This window comes from Ahaetulla prasina, chromosome 1, assembly GCF_028640845.1.
Source record: "Ahaetulla prasina isolate Xishuangbanna chromosome 1, ASM2864084v1, whole genome shotgun sequence".
In the NCBI taxonomy this organism is placed as follows: domain Eukaryota; kingdom Metazoa; phylum Chordata; class Lepidosauria; order Squamata; family Colubridae; genus Ahaetulla; species Ahaetulla prasina.
The window spans coordinates 253,135,846-253,163,771 of NC_080539.1; the positions used below are offsets into that span (position 1 = coordinate 253,135,846).

General features: G+C 38.4%; 3 protein-coding genes across 5 annotated transcripts; all 3 read right to left on the reverse strand.

The window, feature by feature from the left end:
* Positions 1-7,853: 7,853 nt before the first annotated feature.
* LOC131204928 (olfactory receptor 10K1-like) lies at positions 7,854-8,798 on the reverse strand. Its single transcript, XM_058196632.1, has one exon. The coding sequence runs from the start codon at positions 8,796-8,798 to the stop codon at positions 7,854-7,856; it is 945 nt and encodes a 314-aa protein (XP_058052615.1).
* Positions 8,799-17,377: 8,579 nt separating this feature from the next.
* Positions 17,378-18,301, reverse strand: LOC131189337 (olfactory receptor 1052-like). Its single transcript, XM_058165485.1, has one exon. It carries the CDS (start codon positions 18,299-18,301, stop codon positions 17,378-17,380), a length of 924 nt encoding a protein of 307 aa, XP_058021468.1.
* A 6,425-nt stretch (positions 18,302-24,726) lies between these two features.
* On the reverse strand, positions 24,727-27,076 carry LOC131204701 (olfactory receptor 1052-like). Of its 3 annotated transcripts, none has more exons than XM_058196233.1 (2): positions 27,049-27,076; positions 24,727-25,637 (listed from the first exon to the last, which is right to left on the reverse strand). In XM_058196233.1, exon 2 carries the CDS (start codon positions 25,531-25,533, stop codon positions 24,727-24,729), a length of 807 nt encoding a protein of 268 aa, XP_058052216.1. In that variant the 5' UTR covers positions 25,534-25,637; positions 27,049-27,076. The 3 variants fall into 3 exon arrangements, with proteins under 3 accessions (XP_058052216.1, XP_058052206.1, XP_058052198.1); XM_058196223.1 differs by lacking the exon at positions 27,049-27,076 and adding an exon at positions 26,403-26,416 and having other exon boundaries at positions 24,727-25,654; XM_058196215.1 differs by lacking the exon at positions 27,049-27,076 and having other exon boundaries at positions 24,727-25,674.
* Positions 27,077-27,926: the final 850 nt, after the last annotated feature.

Genomic DNA, 27,926 nt, shown 5'->3' on the forward strand with positions numbered 1-27,926 from the left:
GACTGATTAGCATACACAATAGCTTTGTCCTGCAGCGGAATTCTATCTAATATTTCTTCTTTCAAGAAGAAGTACTCTTAAGTGGAATGCCAAACTTATATCTAACTCTGCTGTTTAGATTAATTGGATTTTGAAACTGGCAGGACACTGGCTATATCCTGCAATATATTATTCCAATGGCAGCATGATATCTTCCTAGCCACATTGTAATGATTGTAATGATTACAGTTGAGCAGGTATATGTATTTATTTTTGAACATTAATATGTTTACTACATTATAAATAATACTAATTGATTGAGGAGATACTGTAGGTAACACTTTCCCTCAATCCACAAATAATAGGATTAAGCACTGCAGCCTGTACTAGTAAGTAGAAGAAAGAAGAATCATCTGTTGACTCATGAATTTCATATGTTGCCACCCAGGAGCAAAAATCAAAGATGTGACTGAATCTTAGTAAAATAATCAAGCCCACAGATTACTGTCTTTTTCTTCTCTTTCATATGGGGATGAGTGACATGACAACGAACCTGAAAACAATATCAAGAGATTATGAGATGCTCAGCAAGAAAGTCAAAGAGTTAGAAGCACAGGTAGTGTTTCAATTGTACTCCCAGCAAAAGGTCAACTTCCAATGAGAGAACAACAGATTTTGGAATTAAACTACTGGTTTAAGGGATGGTGGCATCAAGAGAACTTCAGATTCTTTGACCACAGTCTATGTTACCTACCTGAAGGGCTTCTGACATAGGACGAGCCGCATCTGACAAGAACTGGAAAGAATGTATTTGGAAAATGACTGGCTTAGCTTATCTGAAGGGTTTTAAACTAAAATTGAGGGGGAAGGGTAACCATTTTTTAGGATCTTTAGGACCTAATCCCAAGCATAAACCCCAAGACAATCAATCAAACAAGGAGATAGAGAATGGTAGAAAAGAAGGAAAATTCAGACATAGAAAAGGAGTCATAGGAAATAAACCTGGGGTCAGCCATAAAGGACACAGATGCCTAATGTTCAAAGTTTGAGGAACACACAGGGTGAACTTGAAGTACTAGTACATGAGGGCAGGTATTATATAGTTGCCATTACTGAAACTTGGTGGGATTAAACTCATGATGGGAATGTCATAACGGGGGGGACTTTAATTACCCTGACATCAAGTGGGAGATCAAACAAGTTTCTGATGAGCCTGGCTCACAACTTTGTCATCCAAAAGGTAGAGAAGGGGGGAAAGAGGATCAGATATTCTGGGCTTAATTCTTACCAAGAGAGATGAAATGATAGAGGGGGTTGAAGTAGCAGGATTGTTGGGTGAGGGCAACCATATCATATTGGAATTCAATATAATGCACACACAAGCAATAGAACAAAATCAAACGAGTGTCTTAGGCTTTAAAAGAAATGAATTCAGCAAACTCAGAGAGAACTTGGGTAGTGTTCCATGAATAAAAATCTCAAGAATCTTGGGAAACTCTAAAAAAATGTAATTATAAAAGTCCAGCACAATATCACTGAAAAGAAAAACAAGAGATCCAAGAAGAAACCAGCATGGTTGCACAAAGAACTACCTAGTAAACAGAAAGATAAAAAGGCCAAGTATAAAAAATGGAAAGAGGGACACAGAACTAAGACAGAATACCAGTATACATATATACCAATTTTGCAAAGATGAAGTCAGGTAAAATAAGGCTCAGAATGAGTTAAGACTTGCAACAAATATCAAAATATTTAAAAAATATTAAAAACGTAAAAAACAAGAAGGAAAAAAATCAGTCCACTAATGGGAGAAAATGGCAAGGAAATGATAGGTAAGAGGGAGAAAACAGACTGGTTAATTCATTCTGACTTCACACAAAAGAAAAAAACAATAACACAACCTTCCAAAAACAGAACTGTAAAAGACAGACTAGGAATACAAATTAAAATAGGCAAGAAAATAGTTAGATAACAGCTGTCCACCACAGATGAGTTCAAATCACCAGGATCAAATGGAATATATCCCAGAGCTTCAAAGGAACTGGCAGACATGATTCTGGAATAACTGAAACATACCTTTCAAAGGTCCTGGAGCACCATGGATTTACCGGAGGACTGGAAGAGAGCTGGCATGGTTCCCATCTTCAAAAAGAAGAAAAAAAATGAATCTAGGATACTATAAACCAATCAGCTTGACATCAATACCTGAGAAGAACCTTGAAAAGATAATCAAACAACAGATCTGTGAACATCTAGAAGCAAGCAAAGTTATAACCAGAAATCAACATGGGTTTATGGGTTTTCAAAGACAGATCATGCCAAATAAATCTTACTGCATTCTTTGACAAAGTGACTAAAATAGTGAAACAAAATGCTGTGGACATAGTATAATTGGACTTCAGTAAGGCATTTGACAAAGCAGACCACAACCTACCTTTTGCTAAGATAGAAAATAAGATTTGTAACTGGTTGACAAACCACTCTCAATGTGTAATTCTGAAATTGAACTGCATTTACATGGAGGGAAGTAAGCAGTGGGGTATCCCAAGGCTCTGTCTTAGGCCCAGTACTCTTCAGCCTCTTCATAAATGTACAGGTATAGAATAGGTGATACCTCGCTCAATAGCAATAATTGTGAGAAGGTTCTAGGACTCCAAGTGGACAAGCACTTAAATAAAAACCATCAGTATGTTGCTGCAGCTGCCAAAAACCCCCAATGCCCTCCTAGGCTGCATTAACAAAGGGATTTAATCAAGGTCATGTGAAGTGTTAGTACCGCTTTATAATGCCTTGGTAAGACCACACTTAGAATATTGCATCCAGCTTTGCTCACCACGATATAAAAAGTTGCTTTGAATCTAGAAAAATTGTAGAGAAGAGCAACAAAGATGATGAAGGAACTGATGGGTAAAACATATGAAGAATGATTGCAGGGTTGTAGATATGTCTAGTTTAATGAAAATAAGTGATATGATGCAGTGTTCCAGTATCTAAGGGGCTTCCACAAAGAAGTTGAGATCAACCTATTCTCCAAAGCATCTGAAGGCTGGACAAGAAGCAATGGATGGAAACTAATCAAGGAGGGAACTAATCTAGAAATTCCCTGGCAGTGGATGACTTCCTTCCAGAAATTGTGGGTGCTCCAACACTGGAACTTTTTAAGAAGAGATTGAGCAACCATTTGTCTGAAATGGCATAGGGTCTCCTGCTTGAGCTGGTGGTTGGACTAGAAGACCACCAGGTTCCCTTCCAACTCTGTTAGCTTATTATTCTTTTTGCATCTCATGTACTACAGGAGATTTAATTCTCATAAAGCATCATGAAGAAGCTTTTGGAGTTTGGATGACAAGAGAATTCTAAGTAAAACTACAGATAAATATTTTTACATCAGAACAGTTGAGTTTACCTGTGTTTGCAAAAGGATGATGATGATGATGAAAATGAGGATAAAGATAGGCTTTTACTGAAGATATAAGCATTTAAAAGTATATTAATCTAAGTAGAAAAGCTTAATTAAACTTACCAGATCAGAAATCAAAATTCCATTTCCAAAGATGAAAAATGAAATATTTTGGATAGAATTGCTCATTTTATATTTTGTTTGCCATTAATTAAAAACCAAGTCCATGAAACTCGCAGTTGAAATAATCAACATATCATTAATATGTTCAGTATGACCTCTAGGCAAAATAAACTTGAGAATGTACTGGGAATTCATATTTCACATTCATAATTAGTTCAAACCTCCACTGCAGTTCACTAAGAAACCTTATTATGTAGTTTGATCTCTTTCATCTTGAAATATTAACTTGCACATTGAAGGATTTTAGATTAAAGAACCCCAATCAGACTATGATTGGGGTCCCTCAATCACTTTTATCTTGAAATATTAACTTGCAGATTGAAGGCAGAAACAACGAAGTTAAAACAATAATGGCAAAGTAGTAAAAATACCTGGTTTTAAATCATGCAGAATTGACAATCCAATGTTGCATGTTAGATGTACAGGTAGTCCTTGTTTAATAACCATTCATTTAGCGGTTAAAAGTGTTATTTAAAAAGTGACTTATGATTGTTTTTCACACTTACAACCGTTGCAGCATCCCCATGATCACATGATCAAAATTTGGATGCTTGGCAACTGGCTCATATTTATGATAGTTTTAGTGTCCCAGGGTCATGTGATCACCTTTTGCAACCTGGTGACAAGCAAAGCCAATAGGGAAGCCAGATTCACTTTACAACCTTGTTACTATCTTAACAATCTTCACTCTTTTCAAAATTAATCTTGAAATTAATCTTGAAATATCTCTGGCTTCCGTAGCCTTTGCATACTTTCTGAAATGCTTTCTACTTTGAAAATAATGTCCTACATTATGTTCACTGAATCATAGTGGTGATGGATAAATGAGTTCATATGGCCATCTCTTTTGAGCCAGGTGGGCCACCCCTTTGCCCGAGGGGGCCGTTTGCAATAACCCAGCAGCATGAAGTGGAGGTAGAGGAATCAGACAAATTTTAATCTTGTAAAAAAAAGGACCAGTAATAGATTTAATTTATTTGTTAATAAGATTTATATGGCCATCCATCTCAAAAGAAGCAACTCTGGATGGTATACGATAATCAACAATTCAAAAATATGAGAAACAATCCTATGTAACTGGACAATAATCAGTCCCAGGCATTTCCTCTGGACCTGCAAGGAGGCTGGTGTCCAGCTAAGAGTGATCTGAATGATTTTGTTTAATCGATGCTGAGAAATTCCTCCCCATCTCCCTGAAAAAGGTTCCCCAGGTCCCCTTTACTCATGAGAGCTTGTATCACCAAAAACAGGGCTGAGGGGTGGCAATTTATGGATGCAATAAGGGTGGAGAAGTACTGCTGTTTCACTGCCCTATCATCACAAGATAGACCTTGATACAGACTCTGGCCTATTTTCTATTGAGTTTGTCCTTGGTTGAGTGCCAGTGATGTCTAGACACCTTCTGCTCTCATTTGGCAGGGTTTCCAACAGGGACAAGCAGTGGTGAAATCTGGCCGGATCTATCCGGCTCGCGCGAACCGGTAGGGCCAGCAGTGGGAGGCTCCACCCACCCGCCAGGATGTCATTACATCCTGTTTTTGACCCTCTGCGCATGTGGAGAAGGCTCTGCGAATGCACAGAAGAGACACGTGCAGTCACATTTCTGAACCAGTAGCGAAGGTAAGTGCATTCCACCACTGGGGACAAGAATCCCCCAGAGGAGACATGGATGCAGTCACTTCCAATGCCTCAGCCACCCCCTTATTCCAAGCAGCAACCAAGGCTTCAGATGAATCCTGCAACAGACTAACAGCAACAATCCCCAGCACCTTCTGAAACCCAACCAAGTTCTTCAATTGTTAGAGGAAGACCAATCTAATGGTTCCAGCTTCCCTACACTGGACCATTTGGTGAATACTAGAGAATCCCATGTAGGTCAGGGCATGACAAAAGGAGATACCAAGTGCTCTCCCATTTTCAAATCACATAATTTAGGTTTTGACATTTTAGGCTCTGCAGTGTGACCGCTACCCTGTATCTGGTTCTGGGTGACCTGGGATAGGCCCATGGTCCTTAGGGGGGCCATGACTTCGTGAACCACCTCATATTCCACTCCTAGAGAAGGAAGATTGAAGTCCCCCGGCACCATTAATTCTGGGAAACGCCATTGTCAGTCCAGAAGTGATCATGTTATATACAGGGAACATATCAGCAAATGAGAATTTAAATTGTTTATGACCACAAACAAAAAACATTTGCAGCATATACTAAACAGTATACTATGTTGTTTACTAAACAACATATAGATCATGATAGATAGTTAGATGTCTGGCCCAGTAGTGGGTTTCAGTTTTGGCCGCTACCAGTTTGCTCGTGGGCACATGTGTGCTCTAGCGCGTGTGCACCACTCCTGCACATGCACAGTGACGTCTGGGCGGGTGGGCAGAGCCTCCTACCGCCGCTACTGGTTCGCCCGATCCAGGGAGAACCGGTAGCAACCCACCACTGGACTGGTCTTAATAACAAAAAAAGGTAAGTACAGTTATAGTAGATTCCTTTATTGTTCCTTGCCCATAGTCAGAAATCATGTCAAGCTGTGGCTGCTAAAGGCTTCATTAGGGACATACTCTGAGAATCTCTAGGGAGGAGCTGTCTTAACTCTCTTTGTCCCAACCAAAGTATCTAAAACTTCGTTGCCTTTTGGTTCTCTGGAATGCAGCCCTTCCTTCCTGGGAATTCAGACTGCGTTCCATCATATTAGGGCAGTTTTTTTAAAAAAGAGACTTTGAATCAGAGACGTAGTGGGAAGATGAATAAATAAAGAAGAAAAAATAGTGTAATGTGATGAACAATAGGTACATAGTCAAACATTTTAAACATTACCTCTCATGTTTACTGATTGGAATTAAAATTGGATCCTGAAATTTCAGTGACACGTATCCCTAACCATGGAAAAAACATGTGTTGGTAACTCTTTTTATATGACATGTCACATGATGATGAACTCAGCATTTTCTGAAGCTTTAATGACTGCTTAGAATTGTCATTTTAGATGCTGTAGTTTAAAAGTAAAGTTTCTGCTTCTTCTACATACATTTTGCTAGATTTTTTTTTTAAAAAAACCATGGACTTCGTTCTCCTTTATGTTTACAGAAGAGGATTAGCACTGTGTTGAGAGGTTCTTGCACAGAAGTTCAAGAGAGCCAGGAGCATTGCTGATTCTTTCTCTAACTATTGCATTAAACCTTTCATGCTGCTTCTGATGACAAGGATGTTTCACCTTGCTGTGCTCTTTGCTATTTTTATGGTCCTGGTGGGCACCATTTTGCCTACTCCATGGATTACCTCTGGGTGTTGGAGGTGACAACTCCTTGCTCATAGTCCAGCCATTCCCTTGCAGCATCCTGTTGATTTTTTTAAAAAATACATACATGAAGAGAATCTTTCAGCATAAATCTGATGGTGGACAGAAATAGTGTTTATTGCTAAAGTACCGAAGTATGAAAAGTTCAGCTGGCAAGCAAAAGTATTTTATTATTCAAAATTACCGTACATCCAATGAACATCTAATGAAAATAAAGGCCAATAGAAAATTTTTATTAGGATATTGAATAACAGAGTTGGAAGGGATCTTGGAGGGATCTTGGAGGAACAATCCCCTGTTCAAGCAGGAGACCTTATACCATTTCAGACAAATGGCTGTTCAATCTCTTCTTTAAAATCCAGTGTCGGAGTACCTACAAATTCTGGATGCAAGTCATTCCACTGATTAATTGTTCTAACTGCCAAGAAATTTCTCCTTAGTTCTAGGTTGGTTCTCTCCTTGATTACTTTCCGTCCATTGCTTCTTGTCCTGCCTTCAGGTGCTTTGATGAATAACTTGACCTCACTTCTTTGTGGCAGCCTCTGAGCTATTGGAACACTGCTATCGTATCATCTCTTTTCATTAAAGTTGACATACCTGCAATCCTGCAACCGTTCTTCATATGTTTTAGCCTTCAGTTTCCTCATCATCTTTTTTCTTTCCTCCAATATGCAATTTTATAAGACTAATTTCCAGGCTAAGTAGCAGTTCTAGTGCATGTATACTTCTGTGAAGTTGTTTGAGGGAAAAAGAATGGGGTTAATTGTTAGGCTCTCAGCAGAGAAAGAAAATGTTAAACATAAATCAGATGCTCAACACTAACTTTTGCTCTAAAGACTGCATTGAAACATAGATAACACCTGTCTCTTTTCTTGCTATTGTCTATTAAACCTTTTCCAATATATGCCATTGCCTTGCCTCTGAGCCTCCTCAGACTTTAAGATGCATCCCCTCCCCATTAAATCAAATCAAAATCACTTTTTCTGTTTAGAGTCTCTGTGGACAAAATGAACTCCTTAGCAGTTTTTGAATGGATAATTTAACGTCCTTATTTCTCAAGGTGTAAATCAAAGGGTTCAGCAGAGGGGTTATGAAGACAAAAACGGTTGAGATCCATGTGTCTTGACCCAGTGAGGAAGCTGCCTTAGGCCTCAAATACACAAAACAAGCACAACTGAAGTGGGTGATCACCACAGTGAGATGGGAAGCACAGGTAGAGAACATTTTTTTTCTTCCCAAACTGGAGGTGATCCTTAGGATAGCAGAAATAATATAGGCATATGAAACAGAGATCAATAGGACTGTGCCCAGCAAAACAACAGCACATAAAAGGACCACCACCAGATGAGTCAGGTAAGTATCAGTACAAGTCAAGCTCAGCACAGGTGAAATGTCACAGAAAAAATGTTGGATTTCTTTTGGCCCACAAAAAGGCAACCTGAATATAAGGACGCAAATAAGTAGAGATATATAGCATCCTGCTAGACAGGATGCAGCTACTAGTTTGACACAAACCTTTTTCTCCATCAGTACCTGGTACTGAAGTGGGTAGCAAATTGCTGCATACCGATCATAAGACATAGCGACTAACAGGAAGCAGTTGTTGCCTCCCAAACTAAAAAAGCAAAACATCTGCATGGCACATCCAACAAAGGAAATGGACTGTCTGCCAGTCAACAGAATGAAAAGAAGTTTGGGGACAGTGACAAAGGTGGTACAGGTTTCTGAGACAGATAATGCAAAAAGTAAAAAGTACATTGGACAGTGTAGAGTCCGGTCGAGCAATATGACTGACATGATAGTGATGTTGAAGGTCAGGATGGTGCCATAGGTGAGGGAGAAAATCACAAAAAGTAAAGTTGGTTTCTTTCCAAGGATGGAAAAGCCCAGCAAGAGAAAATCATTCATGGAGCTGTCGTTACTATTTTTCATACCAGATGTAAAATTGTCCAGATTGTCAAGAAAAAGGTGGGGAAAATATTTATAAGTCATAAGATGATCCTCCAGTCATCTCAAATGAAACTAAATTTGATCTTTGCTTCAGTTTAGAGTCTTCATACAAAAGGCAAGCATGCATGAAATAGGCAATCCACTATATGTCAGCAAGAACATCAGGTAAAATAGCTTTCCTTGCCTATAATATGGACAAATAATAATGTAAGGTAAAATAATATAACACTCTGAGCAACATTCAGATGATAGCTAATGCCATCTCACCCACATTCTTAATATTTCCTCTTCATGTAGCTGCTAGTCCCAAGTATCCATGTATAACATTCTTGCTTCAGTTAAATATGCAAAAAATAATAATACTACCATAGACACAATCTTTCCCCCATCTGTTTTCTGAAGTTTAGTGGAATTCTAAAAAAAAACAACCTGATGAGGCTCAGCCCAACTTATACTAAGTCCTTTCTTTTCAGGCTTTTAAAATATAAATCTGGTGACAGAATGATGCTTCGTACTGATTGCCATCAGTGCCACAAACCTCCATCCTGAAAAGATCCCTGGTTCTCCACTGTTTCTCTATCAGGTTTTATTAAAGAACTCTTCTCAATTTGTTAATGACATTTTTGACTTGATCACAGAAACAAGGATAAAGGTGGCGGATCCAGCTACTGGAGCATATTAGTGGCTGATGCAGATACATCCAAGCTATCCTCAAGGCTTCATTTACCACAAATCTGTATTCAGTTTTATTAAGATTCACAGAGGTACTGATTTACTCTTTGGGAATATGTTCCCCTGATAACATTTGTGATTCACATTAGGAAAAAGTAATTTATCTTTAGAAGCGTGAAGACTTTTTCTTTGTGGGGCAAACTACTATGGTGTATTCCCTTGGTTTCTCCTTGTTAAATGAATAAAAGAGTCTAACCTCCTCCCAGAATAGCAAATAAGCCTTCTTAGGAAGCAGAATTATAGATGCTATAAACTAAAGGAACCAGAACCAGTGTTTTGTTTATTGAAAAGATGCATTCAATCCCAAGGTTTTGACAGTAAACATAGGACAAGCAAATAACAAATAAAATAAAATATCAGTGATACAACGAAAAATTAAAATAAACAATCTATATCAAGCCAAGACAGCTCTTTCTCAAAAATAGGCTCCAGTTTAGCTTCATTGTGAGTGGAAAATGAGTGCTTTGGAGCATTGCAGAACCCCTTTTCTGCAATCCTCAAAGCTGCTGCATCTTTTCCTGCGACCACACGGCAGGTGCAGAGAGCAGCCATGCAATGTAGGAAAACCCTCTAGCAACAACTTCTAAGAGCTTGCAGAAAAGTGCTGCATTTTATGCCTGTGTGTGCTCTAAGCCATTTTTGCAGAATGTCTCCGAAGTATTGCACAGCTCCTGGATGTGAGGATTAAAGCAAGCACTAAAAATTCTGAACAAGTAAGCCTTTGGCAAGGGAGGGTGAGACTTCTTGCTTCATTGCACTTGCCATCTTTTCACTTCAATGTTTTTTATTCTTATTTCTTTCTTGTGCAATACCTAGAATCTTTTTTTTTATTTGAATTTATATCCCACCCTTCTCCGAAGACTCAGGGCGGCTTACACTGTGTTAATCAATAGTCTTCATCCATTTGTATATTATATACAAAGTCAACTTTATTGCCCCCAACAATCTAGGTCCTCATTTTACCTACCTTATAAAGGATGGAAGGCTGAGTCAACCTTGGGCCTGGTGGGACTTGAACTTGCAGTAATTGCAAGCAGCTGTGTTAATAACAGACAGACTTAGTCTGCTGAGCCACCAGAGGCCCTTTTTGAGAGTCTGATGGCATACAAATTTAATAAATAATAATAATTCTGTGATGATACCTTTAATACCATCAAACAGCAACATTTGCCTATCCCAGGTTGTTGGAAAAGACTTGATAGGTGGATAAAATATCAAATCCAAGCTAAACAACTGGTTGAGTGTCTGATCGGGAACAAAAATCAGCTGCAGATCCTTGTAAGTCACATGAAGCACATACAGCATATACATATCAAGTGTATAGGATTGTAATTCTGTATGGCTACTACACTCATTTAAATACCTGTATTTAAAGTAGCAACCAAAAATGTTTTTAAAAGACAGTTTAATAACTTTCCATTTTACTTGCTTCAACACTGCTCAAAATAGATGCTTGCTTGCTATGTTCATTCTATTTAAAATTCTCAAAAAACAGCAAAACAAAACAAGCCCCAGAAAGTTGGACTATGAATGAGCCAGGGTTATCTATAATCAATAGTGACAAAATTGGGGTTCGGGTTACTCCATTAGTTTTGTTAGTCATCAAAAGTGGAGTTAATAAATTAGGCTTTCTGAAATCATAGCATTATCATTTTGGGAGAGGGTTCATGACCAGCTAAAGATCTGCACTGCGTGGACCAATAAATCATCAAAACTATTGAGTCTCAGGTGATATAGAATTCCTGCTGTCCAGACCTTCAGGAAAATGCATGTATATTTATTTATTTATTTATTTATTTTGTCAAATACATATTAAATAATATATATAAGCATAAATTGAAAACATAAAATGAATACAACTAAAGGGAACATTAGGACAGAAACGGAAGGCACACTGATGCTCTTATGCATGTTCCTTACAGACCTCTTAGGAATGGGGTGAGGTCAACAGTAGACAGTTTTAAGTTAAAGTTTGGGGATTTGGGGATGAGACCACAGAGTCTGGTAGTGCATTCCAGGTATTAACAACTCTGTTACTGAAGTCATATTTTCTACAATCGAGATTGGAGCGGTTCACTTTAAGTTTGAATCTATTGTGTGCTCGTGTATTGTTGTAGTTGAAGCTGAAGTAGTTATTGACAGGAAGGACATCGTAACAGATGATTTTATGAGCTAAGCTCAGGTCATACTGAAGGTGGCGTAATTCTAAATTTTCTAAACCCAGAATTTCAAATCTGGTGGCATAAGGGGTGGAGGACACTTCTTGTGAAATATTTCTGGACATGCTCAATTGTATTAATGTCCAATATGCAGTGTGGGTTCCAGACAGATAAGCTGTAATCAAGAATTGGTCTAGCAAATGTTTTGTATGCTCTGGTTAGTAGTGTAATATTACAAGAGAAGAAGCTATGCAAGATTAAGTTTACAACTCTTAATACCTTTTTGGCGATGTAGTTGCAATGGGCTTTGGCATTTAGATCATTTGATATGAGAACTCCAAGATCTTTGACAGAGAGAGGGTCATCTACAAGGTCATGTCCACCTAGCTTGTATTTTGTGTTCTGATTCTTTCTGCCAATGTGTAAGACAGAGCATTTGTTGGTTGAGATTTGGAGTTGCCAAATTTTTGACCATTCCGACACAAAGTCAAGGTCTTTTTGAAGGGTAGCAGCATTGTTGGTAGTGTTAAATAGTTTAACATCATCGGCGAAGAGAACAGAGTTACTTATAATATGATCATATTTGTGTATAATATGAAGAGTGTTGGTCCTAGAACACTGCCTTGGGGGACACCACAATTAACAGGTCAGGATTTGATAGGGCGCTGCCTATTTTGACCACTTGTTGCCTTTTTGACAGGAACACTGTTATCAATTATGGAGGAATCCGGAGATGCCAAAGGATTTTAGTTTTATAAGTAGTTTGTCGTGTACCATTGAATCAAAGGCTTTACATATATCACCCTGCATGATTCTCAAAATTCTCAATATTCTCAAAATGCTACAATATTATATACATTTATGTAGGCATAAGCTGCAATGGAATAAAAATGACTTCAAGACTGTGCTGCAAGTAATGACTTGTGAGACCTGACGAGCAACATTATTTGATGTTAATTTCCTTTGAATCTCCAGTGATTCAAAACTTGTATTTCTGCTTAGGAAATTATGTAATTTCCCCAAGTATTTTAAACCACTAACATAGACATACGTGATCTGTTAGGTAGCAGTTCTATATTCATTTAGAAGGACCAGCTACTTCCTACTACAAGTGTGACTGGATTTTGGTTTGTCTTTGACTGCTATGACTTCTTTTCTTTTTCTTATTGTAAGTTTTTTGTTTGTTTTTATCCCCATGCGTGATATCACAAACTGTGAGATGGGTGAGTTGTATAAACTGATTAAACAAATAACCATAAACAGATTTGTGTGTTCACTTTGCTTGTGTGAAAAATGAGATTCAGGTGTTTCATTTTGACTGCTCTCTTATCTCCATTGTTTCAGAGGACGGATGTGGAATGAAAGAATCAGTGGCTGGAGATAACTTATAGGAACAAATGTGTAGTTTTAATTATTTTAAAATCATTTATTTTTTCCTATTTTGACAGATAGGAGACATCATTATAAATTATAAGTGGTGGATAAAGAAAAGGGGGTGGAAATCACAGGAGGAGGCAACCTTCCTTCCTTCTTTGTTATATGTAAATAGAATAGAATTTTTTATTGACCAAGTGTGATTGGACACACAAGGAATTTGTCTCAGTGTACGTAAAAGAAAAGATGCGTTCATCAAGAATCATAAGGTACAACACTTAATGATAGTCATAGGGTACAAATAAGCAATCAGGAAACAATCAATGTCAACATAAATTGTAAGGATACAAACAACAAAGTTACAGTGATACAGTCATAAGTGGAAGAACGATGAGAAGATTAATAGTAGTGCAGACTGTAAATAGTTTTACAGTGTTGAGGGAATTATTTGTTTAGCAGAGTGATGATGTTCGGGGAAAAAACTGTTCTTGTGTCTAGTTGTTCTGATTATATATGCTTTGTATTATATTTGTTTTGTTATATATATAAAATACAAAGCATATATAACCAGAACAAATATATATATATATATATATATATATATATATATATATATATATATATATATATATATATATATATATATATATATATATATATATATATATATATATATATATAAGTCTCATTCGTCATCTTCAGGCTTCAGCTTCGTGCTTCTGGGAGCAATGTGTGATCGCAGCTGTTTCTTCCTTTTAACTGCTTGTGGGGGTTTGAACTGATTGGGTGGGAGCTTGGCTGTGCTCTGATTGGATGGGGGTTTTTCTGTGCTCTGATTGGCTGGGGGTGTGTCCTGTGTTGGTGGGGGCTTGGTTGTGCTCAGTCTAGTCTGTGCTGCAGGGGGATTTGAGCTGGTGAGCTGCATAGCTGTTGTTTGGCTTTGTGGTCGTGCTACATCTTCATAGTGGGTGTCAGTCTGCTGCATGAATGGATTGGAGGGGTTTGAAATGGCTAATGTTGCAGCTGCGGTCTGGCTTCTGGTCCTTGGTCGTGCTTCATGATCAGTGTGGGTTTGGGTCTGCTTTCTGGGTGGATGTGCAGTGGTGACATCCTGTGTGGACCTTGTGAGTGTGGGTCTGGTGTCATTCCTCGTGTTAGGGACTCGTTTGTCAATAAGGGCGGGTTTCCAAATGGCTGGTAGGCGGGAGGTGTCATCTCGTTTGTTCATGCTGTGTGGGCGTTTTTCTATCTCAATGGCTTCTCTGATTATTCTGTTGTTAAAGTGTTCAGTTTTGGCGATAGTTCTGGTCTTTTTAAAGTCAATATCATGTCCTGTGACTTTAAGGTGTTGGACCAGGGAAGAAGTTGGTTCCTCTTTTTTGAATGAGTTCTTGTGTTCTTCAATGCGTGCACTTATTCTTCTGTTGGTTTGTCCAATGTATGTGGTGGGGCAGACGGTGCATGGGATTTCATATACTCCTTGATTTTCTAACTCAATTTTGTCTTTGGGGTTTCTTAGGATGGTGGATATTTTTCTGTTTGTGCAGAATGCTGTCTTGCTCACATTGCTCCCAGAAGCACGAAGCTGAAGCCTGAAGATGATGAATGAGACTTCGTCGAAACGTCGCCAAGACACTTCTAATTTTACACGGGAGAAAACCCGAATAACCAAAGACATATGTATGTATATGTATATGTATATGTATATGTATATGTGTGTGTGTATGTATGTGTGTATATATATATATATATATATATATATATATATATATATATATATATATATAGGTCTTTGGTTGTTTGGGTTTTCTCCGTGTAAGATTGGAAGTGTCTTGGCGACGAAGTCTCATTCGTCATCTTCAGGCTTCAGCTTCGTGCTTCTGGTAGCAATGTGTGATCGCAGCTGTTTCTTCCTTTTAACTGCTAGTGGGGGTTTGAACTGATTGGGTGGGAGCTTGGCTGTGCTCTGATTGGATGGGGGTTTTTCTGTGCTCTGATTGGATGGGGGTTTTTCTGTGCTCTGATTGGCTGGGGGTGTGTCCTGTGTTGGTGGGGGCTTGGTTGTGCTCAGTCTAGTCTGTGCTGCAGGGGGATTTGAGCTGGTGAGCTGCATAGCTGTTGTTTGGCTTTGTGGTCGTGCTACATCTTCATAGTGGGTGTCAGTCTGCTGCATGAATGGATTGGAGGGGTTTGAAATGGTTAATGTTGCAGCTGCGGTCTGGCTTCTGGTCCTTGGTCGTGCTTCATGATCAGTGTGGGTTTGGGTCTGCTTTCTGGGTGGATGTGCAGTGGTGACATCCTGTGTGGACCTTGTGAGTGTGGGTCTGGTGTCATTCCTCGTGTTAGGGACTCGTTTGTCAATAAGGGCGGGTTTCAAATGGCTGGTAGGCGGGAGGTGTCATCTCGTTTGTTCATGCTGTGTGGGCGTTTTTCTATCTCAATGGCTTCTCTGATTATTCTGTTGTTAAAGTGTTCAGTTTTGGCGATAGTTCTGGTCTTTTTAAAGTCAATATCATGTCCTGTGACTTTAAAGTGTTGGACCAGGGAAGAAGTTGGTTCCTCTTTTTTGAATGAGTTCTTGTGTTCTTCAATGCGTGCACTTTTTCTTCTGTTGGTTTGTCCAATGTATGTGGTGGGGCAGGCGGTGCATGGGATTTCATATACTCCTTGATTTTCTAACTCAATTTTGTCTTTGGGGTTTCTTAGGATGGTGGATATTATTTTTAAGAAACCCCAAAGACAAAATTGAGTTAGAAAATCAAGGAGTATATGAAATCCCATGCACCGCCTGCCCCACCACATACATTGGACAAACCAACAGAAGAATAAGTGCACGCATTGAAGAACACAAGAACTCATTCAAAAAAGAGGAACCAACTTCTTCCCTGGTCCAACACTTTAAAGTCACAGGACATGATATTGACTTTAAAAAGACCAGAACTATCGCCAAAACTGAACACTTTAACAACAGAATAATCAGAGAAGCCATTGAGATAGAGAAACGCCCACACAGCATGAACAAACGAGATGACACCTCCCGCCTACCAGCCATTTGGAAACCCGCCCTTATTGACAAACGAGTCCCTAACACGAGGAATGACACCAGACCCACACTCACAAGGTCCACACAGGATGTCACCACCGCACATCCACCCAGAAAGCAGACCCAAACCCACACTGATCATGAAGCACGACCAAGGACCAGAAGCCAGACCGCAGCTGCAACATTAGCCATTTCAAACCCTCCAATCCATTCATGCAGCAGACTGACACCCACTATGAAGATGTAGCACGACCACAAAGCCAAACAACAGCTATGCAGCTCACCAGCTCAAATCCCCCTGCAGCACAGACTAGACTGAGCACACCAAGCCCCCACCAACACAGGACACACCCCAGCCAATCAGAGCACAGAAAACCCCATCCAATCAGAGCACAGCCAAGCTCCCACCCAATCAGTTCAAACCCCACTAGCAGTTAAAAGGAAGAAACAGCTGCGATCACACATTGCTCCCAGAAGCATGAAGCTGAAGCCTGAAGATGACGAATGAGACTTCGAAACGTCGCCAAGACACTTCCAATCTTACACGGAGAAAACCCGAACAACCAAAGACCTATATACAAACACCGTGAAAACCTCAGAAAACAAATATATATATATATATATATATATATATATATATATATATATATATATATATATATATATATATATATATATATATATATATATATATACATACACTCTCTTATTTTATTTTTACTTTACTTTGCTCACATAAGAACAAAGCCAAAAACTCCAGCCTGAAGATGATGAGTGAGAGCTGCCGTCTCTCTATAAATACTGTGGGGAGGTGGGGAGTGTTGCTCTGAGCAGGTTGGTTGGCTGTGTGGTTGCATCTTGATTGATAGATGGAGTGGGTGTTTGCAGATTGGTCGGCTGTTTCATAGAATCCTGTGTGGGTGTGGTCCTAGTCTTTTGTGTTGTAACAACCTGGTTAATGGGCTGTGTGGAAACATCCTGAGTTCTGGGAATGTGTCCTCCCGTAGTGGTAATGGGCTTCCTGGAAACTACAGGAAGTGGTACAGAAATTATACAGTGTGTATCTGCTAGCATAATCAAAAAATTTGTGATTGGAATTTTCCACCCCAATTGATTTTCAATTTGGTTTTTTTTTAATTAGGAGAATCATATCTGTAGATTGAATAAACTAACAGCTTCCTTCTGATTTTGCAATGAGAGTCCCTCATAGGATTACAAAATGATTCTAAACCATCCCAGGGCAGCAAAAATCTTTATTCTTTTTGACAATTAATCATTTTCTTCAAGGCATCTTTTACCTCTTTGTTCCTCAAACTGTAGATCACTGGATTCAGCATTGGAACGATCAGAGTGTAGAACACAGCCGAGATCTTCTCTTGTTGCTGAATGTACAAAGAGCTGAGTTGCAAATGGCTTAAACTAACTGGCCCGTAGAACATGGTGACTGCTGTTAGGTGGGAAGCACAGGTGGAAAAAGCTTTGTATCTATTCCCAGAAGAATGCATCTTTATGATACTAATCAAGATACATAGGTAAGAGATTATAATTATCAGGAGAGTAGAAAGAGCAATTATTCCAGAGAAGGTGACCAATATAAGTTCATTAATATGAGTATCACTGCATGAAACTTTCAACATAGCTGGTGTATCACAAAAGAAGTGGTTAATTACACCTGGGGCACAGAACGATATCATAAGCAAGCCAGAAGTGTGGGTGAGGGAATTCACTATTCCCCCTAGGTATGAACCTACTACTAGCAGGACATAGACCCTTTTGGTCATCATAGTGGTATAGAGCAATGGCATACAAATGGCTACATAGCGGTCATATGCCATTACTGCAAGCAGAAAGCCCTCGGTACTCACAAAGACTACAAAAAAGCAATGTTGGGTGATGCATCCGGCATATGAAATAGTCTTAAATTGTGCTAGATTCATCAAGAGCCTTGGTGCAAAGATGGAAGAGTAGCAGACATCAATGATAGACAGATTGCTGAGGAAGAAGTACATTGGGGTATGAAGCCGGGGACTGATTCTGATCAATACCACCATCCCGATGTTCCCAGCCAGGGTCAGAAAATAGATCAGGAAAAATATCATGAAGAGGGGCACTTCAAATGCCAGCTTGTCTGTTAGCCCAAGAAGAATGAATTCCGTTACCATGGTGTAATTGCTCATGATCAGTTAGATTTGACCACCTGGAACTGCACCTGCAAAAAGAAAGGCTGTAGAACAATTATATTGATCATATGCCATTACTGCAAGCAGAAAGCCCTTGGTACTCAAAAACGTAATCTTGAGTGATCATGGTGGCATCACTTAACTCAACTTTAAGCAACCAGCTTGGAATTGGCATCCTGGCAGAAAATTTTATTTTTTTTAAGTGAGATACAGAATTTTTGGAAGATCCTGTTTGTGTGAGAGGTATTTTTCAAACAAAAACATCTCTCACACAAACAGGTTGAATATGAGTGAAAAATGCTTGGTGGCTGGAGAAGATTGCTTATGCAAAAGGTTGTATTTTTCCCTTTCTCCTCCTGGAACTCCCACTCCTCAAATAGCCTTTCTAGATATTCAGATGAACCACATATTGTTGATGGTGTCTTACACGATTTCTAGTAGGAAACAGAAATTAACCAACAACTATGTAGAACAATTTTGCATTATTTCTTATACTGGCTGTATGCTTGTCCCTCTGCTCCCTTGAAAAACTACACAACTCAGAATCTTGAGATGGCCCTTCTGAATCATTTGAAGAGGTTTTTCAAGAAACATGGACAGCTGCAAGGAGAGGAGACGAACTTATGCCTTTGTTCAAATAACATAGGATACAGTTTAGACAGTTTCCCTAATGGAATTGGCAATTTTTCTAAAGGATTGTTCCCATCCCTGCATGGTTTTTGTGGGGGGGGGAAATGAAAATCATCTGAAGATTTTAACTGCAGTTGCTTTTAGCATTGTAGCTACATAAGTTAAGACATAGTACAAATGATTAATGATTACCTGGATCCTTTGAGTATTGGGCAGCTTCAGCTTCCTCAGGTTCTTTTGAAGATTTGCCCTTCAGTGTAGGTTTATCAGATGCATTGTTTGAAGTGTTTTTTTCTGATTAACATTAACGTATTGTTACACATTAAGAAGATTAATTAAATGATATAAATCATTCCAGTCGTTCCAACTGAATTACATCTCCCCTCTAACCCCAAATAAATTACACCTGGAAATCAATTTAATTTCAAATCTTTATTGTCAGTGCACAACGTATGTACAATGAGATTGTAAATCCTAAATCACTACTCTGTTACTGTGTGAGTCAAAGAGGATTTTGGGACTCAAATGAAAATACTAAGGAAGCAAGTAAAAATGCTCGGAGATTTTGGTCCTCATTAAGTTTTCCTGAAGTTCCTGTACAGAAATAGAATTGCATAAACTATTCATGGAGCAGATGGACTCATTTATGTAGGGCCTACACCTCTCAGATAGACTGTCAAGTACTTGAATGTTAACTAAAGTAAAATAAACTAATTTTTAAGTACTTTCAGAAGGATCACATTGAGCAGAATAACTTTTAGAAAAGGCTCATTACTGAAGGTGACTAAACAACCAACCATAGACTGAGGATGCAAATTTGGAGAACAGAGATTGCAGAAGAAGATAGATTTAATGGATGCCTTATAGCTATCACAATCTTGTACCTGAATTTGTTAAATGTAATTATAACCCATTGCACAAAGTGATCTAGATCAGGGGTCTCCAACCTTGGCAACTTTAAGCCTGGTGGACTTCAACTCCCAAAGCTGGCTGGGGAATTCTGGGAGTTGAGGTCCACCAGGCTTAAAGTTGCCAAGGTTGGAGACCCCTGATCTAGACTGTGTAGCATTTGTATTCCAAAGTAGTAGGGTCAAGAACAGTATTCTCTTTTCTTTCTAAGTGTTCCTCTTCCCCATTTCCAGAATAAATATATTTTATTTCTACTTATTCTAGTCTCTTTCTCTCTCTCTCTCTCTCTCTCTTTTTCAAATTGGTCTCTAAGTTTGATTCACGACAGAAAGAGGAATGCTTAAAAAGCATTTGCAGGATATACCAGATGCAGAACAGTTTAGACAGTTTCCCTAATGGAATTGGCAATTTTTCTAAAGGATTGTTCCCATCCCTGCATGGTTTTTGTGGGGGGGGGAAATGAAAATCATCTGAAGATTTTAACTGCAGTTGCTTTTAGCATTGTAGCTACATAAGTTAAGACATAGTACAAATGATTAATGATTACCTGGATCCTTTGAGTATTGGGCAGCTTCAGCTTCCTCAGGTTCTTTTGAAGATTTGCCCTTCAGTGTAGGTTTATCAGATGCATTGTTTGAAGTGTTTTTTTCTGATTAACATTAACGTATTGTTACACATTAAGAAGATTAATTAAATGATATAAATCATTCCAGTCGTTCCAACTGAATTACATCTCCCCTCTAACCCCAAATAAATTACACCTGGAAATCAATTTAATTTCAAATCTTTATTGTCAGTGCACAACGTATGTACAATGAGATTGTAAATCCTAAATCACTACTCTGTTACTGTGTGAGTCAAAGAGGATTTTGGGACTCAAATGAAAATACTAAGGAAGCAAGTAAAAATGCTCGGAGATTTTGGTCCTCATTAAGTTTTCCTGAAGTTCCTGTACAGAAATAGAATTGCATAAACTATTCATGGAGCAGATGGACTCATTTATGTAGGGCCTACACCTCTCAGATAGACTGTCAAGTACTTGAATGTTAACTAAAGTAAAATAAACTAATTTTTAAGTACTTTCAGAAGGATCACATTGAGCAGAATAACTTTTAGAAAAGGCTCATTACTGAAGGTGACTAAACAACCAACCATAGACTGAGGATGCAAATTTGGAGAACAGAGATTGCAGAAGAAGATAGATTTAATGGATGCCTTATAGCTATCACAATCTTGTACCTGAATTTGTTAAATGTAATTATAACCCATTGCACAAAGTGATCTAGATCAGGGGTCTCCAACCTTGGCAACTTTAAGCCTGGTGGACTTCAACTCCCAAAGCTGGCTGGGGAATTCTGGGAGTTGAGGTCCACCAGGCTTAAAGTTGCCAAGGTTGGAGACCCCTGATCTAGACTGTGTAGCATTTGTATTCCAAAGTAGTAGGGTCAAGAACAGTATTCTCTTTTCTTTCTAAGTGTTCCTCTTCCCCATTTCCAGAATAAATATATTTTATTTCTACTTATTCTAGTCTCTTTCTCTCTCTCTCTCTCTCTCTCTTTTTCAAATTGGTCTCTAAGTTTGATTCACGACAGAAAGAGGAATGCTTAAAAAGCATTTGCAGGATATACCAGATGCAGAACAGTTAAAAATCGTTTCTAATTTGGTTCTGAAAATTATTCCTTTTGCATAAAAAAACCCCCTAAACTCTTAAAAATAAGAAAATAAATACCAACCTTTGCAAAGGTCGCCTTGGGCATTTGCAACAGCCAAAATGATGTTCATTTCAGCTTTTAGATGCTATTTGCTGCCACACAAACAATATTTTTAATTGAAAAATCCCAGTAGCTTTGCTGGATTTTTCAGTTTCTGCTATTAGGCATCGGATTCATCTTCAAAGACTATTATGCTGAAAATATTCAATTACTTTTTCTCTATGTTCTTGTATTTTACAGCACTATAAGCAATGTAAAGGCAATCCAGAAATAATTTTTATCACTAACACTATCCTGAATGAATGTAAGAAGCCAATTGACCTTGACCTTGGAGGGACTGCATCACTTTTTAGTATAGGTTTATATAGGAGAGAAGAGTTGGTCCCAGACTTGATGATTTAGGATAGAAAGACATCTATATCTTTAAATAAGCTGAACCAATAGCATCCCTGAAGTAACTTCATCTTCAAAGTCTTAAGGGAAACAATTTCAGGCTATCCTGGGAGCTTTAACGTTATACTACTTTTAAATTATTCATAATTGATCCTTATTTTTTGTTGAATAGAAAAAGAAACCAACATAATTTCCTAATATCTAATTACTTTCATTTTTGCCCCATTCTGAGGGATTCTCTGTGCCAGATCAATGAAGAAAAGTAACATCACTGTTCCAAAACCTGATACTGTACAATAATATGGTTTCTATAATATGGATTGCTAGTGTTTTTGTGTGTGAAAGACGATGGGTAATGTAAAGGAATAAATTTGTATGAAATTTGTGTGTGAAATAAGACTGTAGTTCACTTGGATTTTTTGCAATCTAGATAAAAGTTGGATTTATGCAGATCCTCAGAGATCCCCATGTGGGTTCCATCTGAAGCCATCATCAAATTGACAGTCACACCCATCTGATATTGCAATGACAAAACTAATATTGTTTGACATCACCAAATGTGCAAAAACACAAATCTAAGCTATGGATTCTCATATGCCCTCAGTATTTTTACATGAAATTTAGCTAATGCTACCATCAAGACACATTCATCTTCATAGAGTGATCCACAATCATCACTCACCCTAAAGAACCAAAATGGATTCAGAGTCAGAAATTTGATCCAGAACCCTTGGATCCAGGAGAGAAATGCTCCCAGTTTGGACCAAATCGGTTGATCCCGTAGCGATGGTGGTGGGTAGTTTGGAGAACCGGTAGCAAAACTCCCTGCCCCCCCGCCCATGCCCACCCAATGCCTGGTCACCCGCTTCCCTGCTTGCCGCTTCTTTTAAAAAATGCTTTTAAAAGGTAAAAAAAAAGATTGTTCACCACAGCTGATCACTCCCCTGCACGCTGTTCTACTTACCCCATGCCTCCTTTTGGTGTGCACTGCGCGTCTGCGCACCTTGCATTTGGTGCGTGGTGCGTACTAGGCATGCATGTGCACATCACACATGCACAGCCAGTAAACCGGCAGTAAACCAGTTTAGATTTCACCACTGCTTGGATCACATATCACCACTTAGATAAAATTCATTGTTTTGCTCTGCGAGCACAGGAAAAGACATTTTATTTATGGTGTTGCCAAACAAATGTGATATGAGTCTACACATTTTCTCCTCAGAATTTGGATTACTAAATCCTAATATCCAATAACATTCTAAGGAATCCTCTAAAAGCCTTGTAAGAATGCATTAAGCTTGGCTTGGATCTATCCGGTTTCATGTATGCTCACACATCACTTCCATAGCCTGATCCGAACAGGCTGTGGTCTGACACTCAGCCATAGCCCAGAGGTTGGGGACCCCTGATGTGGAGAACAGTGGTGCCAATCCAATACAAATGCTCTTGGTAATATTTCTATCTGCTTTAAGTCACTCCAATTTTTTACTTCTTCGAAACAGATTTGCAGATGTTTAAAAGAAAAAAAACACAAGAACTCAGATTGTATTGAAATGTGGAGTCTCTCCTTAAAATTTTTGCTTTTCAGTATAAACCAGAAAATTTTTCCAAACTTGGTATCAGAAGTAACTCAATACAATAAGGTAAATAGGCCACCAAGTTTCTCTAATCTCAAAACTGCAAATTTAATAAAAATCCTCCAATCCAATTTAGTAGACAGTCTAGATCAGGGGTGTCAAACTGGATTTCTTTGAGGGCTGGATCAGCACTGTAGTTCTCCTCCATGGGCTGGCGGGGAGGAACAGGGGGAAAGACGGGACGGATATCTCCTGCAGCACCCTGCTGGCCAAAATGGAGCACGCAGGGGCCACGCAAGGCCTCCGTGTGGCCATTTTTGGCCAGCAGAGTGCTGCAGAAGGCCATGGAGGCCAAAAATGGGCACTAGGGGGCCATACGCAGCCTCCTCTCAGCCCATTTTGGATCCAGCCAGTGGGTCTTGAGTTTGACACCCATGGTCTAGATGGTGTGAAGACTGCAGCACATGAGAGACCATGATAAGTACAATGGTGAAGAGAAGAAGATGGTCAGCAATACTGAGGAACATTTTGTTTTAATAATTTCTCAGTTTATTTATATATGACTTTATTCAATGAGTTACAAGCTGTCTATTATGAAAAGGCTATTGCATTGGATATTCTTCATTACAGTGCAAACACTTTTTTTCAGAGAGAACCTTTTCTTCCTTGGAAAAGCATGTAGAGAGGAAAACAACCTTTTCATACTGTCATTAGATCCACATCTTCCAAATGCATTTCCAAGGACCAGAGATCTCTGCTAACAGAAGTTTCTGTCTGGGTGGGAGGAATTCAGGTGGAATATTGGAAACTTTGAAAAGCGAGAATAAAATTGTGCATTGTTCATGTGAGTGTGTGTATGATTGGAAGGAGGGCAGAAGGAAAACTAAGTGAGATTTAAAATTATTGAGTGGCTATAAAGAGGTTTCCTTTCTCCTTTAAGTTACCTTCAGCAAAATCAAGGACGAGGGAAGAGGGTTTGCCAATCCTGCTGTTTGCCTTGCAAATTAGGTCCAGAAAAGATACTTTATCAAATTTACATCACTTGTTGTGATTTTTATTTTAAGGTATATTTAGCAGATGGAAGAATTGCCAGGATTCTATTAATAATCTACATTAAGAAATTCTTTGTTAAGACTTCTTTTCCCCCCTGAAATGTAGTCATTTTTGTTTGTTTACTTTGAAGATAAAGTAAAAGAGATATTTACTGGGAGCCCAGTTCTCTTCCAAACACTTTTTTCACGGCATATTTTACATCCTTATTCCTCAGACTATAGATCAATGGATTCAACAGAGGTATTATTACTGTGTAAAACACAGATGCTGTTTTGTCAGTGTCAAGGGAATAGCTAGAAGTAGGCCGGAAGTACATGAAGAGGATAGTTCCATGATATATGGCCACTGCTGTGAGATGGGATGCACAGGTAGAAAATGCTTTATGCCTCCCTTCTGTGGAGCGAATCCTTAGAACTGCAGTAATAATGAATATATAAGAGGCAATAATGATCAGCAAGGTGCTCATTTCAAACAAACTGCCAAAAATGAATATTAGCATCTCATTCATAGAGACGTCATTGCAAGCCAGTTTCAAAAGCGGGGTGATATCACAAAAAAAGTGATTGATGCTCCTGGAGCCACAAAAGGACAACCTTAACAAACCACAAGTGTGAATCATAGAGTTCACAACTCCCCATAGATATGAGCCGGCTATCAATCCAATACAAAGCCTCTTAGTCATCAGCGAAGTGTAGAGCAAAGGGTTGCAGATAGCCACATAGCGATCATACGCCATTGCAGCCAATAGGAAGAACTCAGTTGTGGCAAATATTGCAAAGAAACAATACTGTGTGATACAAGAAGCATAAGATATGATTTTCTTTTCCATTAAAAAGGTTACCAGCATTATAGGTGTGATGGTGGTGGAGTAACAGGCATCTAAAAAGGATAGGCTGCTAATAAAGAAGTACATGGGGACATGTAACTGGGGAACAATCCAAATTAACAAAATCATCCCAAGATTCCCCAGCAGAGTGGCAATATAGATGATTAAAAATGTTGCAAAGAGCAATTGCCGCGTTTCCAGGTGTTCTGTGAGTCCAAAAAGAATGAAGTTGGTCACCAAAGTGTAATTTGTTCCAGGCATTGGCTTCATTCCCTTTTGCCTGTGGGTCAAAAACAAGAAAAATGTTTCTTAAAAAAAGTACAAGTTACAGAACTCTGAGCAAGTAGCTTCAATTTCCTCTTGCTCCTGAACATAGGATTTACGATGAGAGAGTGTTTAATTGATGAATTAGGGTGGGGAAAGAAGATTGTAGTTTTCCTCTTTTTACCTCTTTGCTATGCCTTTATTCTGCTTGCAAAAAGAGGAATCTTATTTTTTTGAAGAGGACATCTTTGAGAGAACATTTTCATTTTGACTCTGGCAACAACAGTCAAGAGGACAATACAATTATTTTAATTTTAGGATTTTTTTGCCTGTAACATAAACCCTAAATATTTTTTTTAAATTTATTTTTGATTTGCCAGTAAATAGATTTGTCGAAGTATATTTTTACTGACAATGAGATTATGTTTGAACTACATGCTTTTTGTTTCAGAAGTTAAGGTGATCACACAGTGATTCCTGCAGACATTATAAATACCAGTATAAGTGTTCATACAGCTGGCTTTACTAACAGAACTGAATGTGTGATATATTATACAGTGTTTTTGTTATTGGAGATAATTAAAAATTATCTGGATTGCAAAAACAATGTCCACAAAGTTCCTTTAATACATGCGATGAAGCTTACTATGCACCATGTGGACTTCATCAATTGCCTTCACACCTAACTCTGCAGAAGAACAACAACAGTTTCCTCAAACCTGTGGGGTGATCATTTCACTAAAACCATAGATAGAAATGCTCAAATTACATTATGGCATAGAAAGATGAACTGCCCTGAAACAGAAAAATGTTATGAGTGACCTTTTCAAGATCAGAGTTTCTCTTTGGTGGTCTGACTGTCAGAGGTAAGTTTAGGCACACAGGCAGTTACAGAGGAAATGGGGGGAAAGTTTAAACTTCTCAGAATCGCTTGCAAACTGGAATGTCGTTTCGAAAGAAAGATATATCAAATAAGCCAAAGCAGATAGACAAATATGTGTGTGTGTGTGATTCTAGGAGAAGCTGTTGAAATGTGAGGTAACAGTACAGAAGATGGAAGAGAGGAAGCAGCGACTGAGAGAGTCATGAACAGTCAAAAGATGCAAAGACTGGGAAGCAACTTGTGGCACCAAGAACCAGAAGAGGAGGAATCCGCAAAGAGAGAGACAAAGGAGAATACAGCCAGAGATTGTAGACGAGGTAAAGCAGGAGGTTCAGGTATTGGAACTGGACCAAGCAAGTAAAGAAGGATAAACCTTGATATAGTCGTGGTTAGGCAGACAGGAGATGTTTCTAGCATTCTTAAGGTTTTGGTAAATCCATGAAGGGGTAAAGAAGAAACTAGGTGCTAAAATTTTTGTATTACTAAGGAAAGGAGTGGAGTAGAGGTCTGATTGTACTCCGTTGATTGTACTCCGTTGACGTTTAGTTCAAATTCTTTTAATTTTAAAATTCTTTTAAGTGTGCATAAGTGCACCTGCGTGCCTACCGTCCCTGTCCTAATATTCCTTTTTACTTTTTTCATGTATCCAAATTATGTTTATACTTTTACCTGTTTGACAAATAAATAAATAAAATAAAATAAATCCTCTAGAGTTACTCTTTATTAGTGTACATGCTTAGGTATATATTTGATTCTCTCGCTCTACTTCCCCCTCTTTCCCCCCTCTCTCCTTCTCTCTCTGTCATACATACAAACACACACAGACACATATGATTAGCATTATTGTAATATCTAAAATTATATAGTAATAAACAGCTCTGTATTAACTTGTTAGTGGTGTCTATGTTTCTGGCTTTGTTCCTATCCATACTCAACCTGTTTGAGAAAAAAATCTAAGCTTCTCTGGAAATATTATTATTATTGCTGCAAGTATTAACATCAAGTTAGTAAGGCAAAGAAAGCTCCATACTCACTAATGTATGGAAACACTTGCAGGTATAATGTTTATAATATCTTGTGTGAGTGAGTGTTTTGGTATATGTGTGATGGGGGAATAATTAAATATAAAAATTTGATTAACATGCTATGTGTTAGCCAAGAAACATAATAAAATTACATTTATTTGAGAAAATATAAACATAATTAAGAAAAGAGAGAGGCACTTGAAAAACCATATACATTTTCTTGTAATCTCCAAAAGCAATCAAATTTAAACTAGTTCCTGAAAGACGTCGTATCTGAGACATTTACACCATTTGTGAGTTCTAAACAGAATCAGCTTGCTCATCTCCAACTATTTATTTTTGATTATGTA

Bases quoted from the DNA above. Each gene is read 5' to 3' on its own strand.
- LOC131204928 (XM_058196632.1), bottom strand. From the start codon at position 8,798: ATGAAAAATAGTAACGACAGCTCCATGAATGATTTTCTCTTGCTGGGC.
- LOC131204701 (XM_058196215.1), bottom strand. From the start codon at position 25,674: ATGAAGCCAATGCCTGGAACAAATTACACTTTGGTGACCAACTTCATT.
- LOC131189337 (XM_058165485.1), bottom strand. From the start codon at position 18,301: ATGAGCAATTACACCATGGTAACGGAATTCATTCTTCTTGGGCTAACA.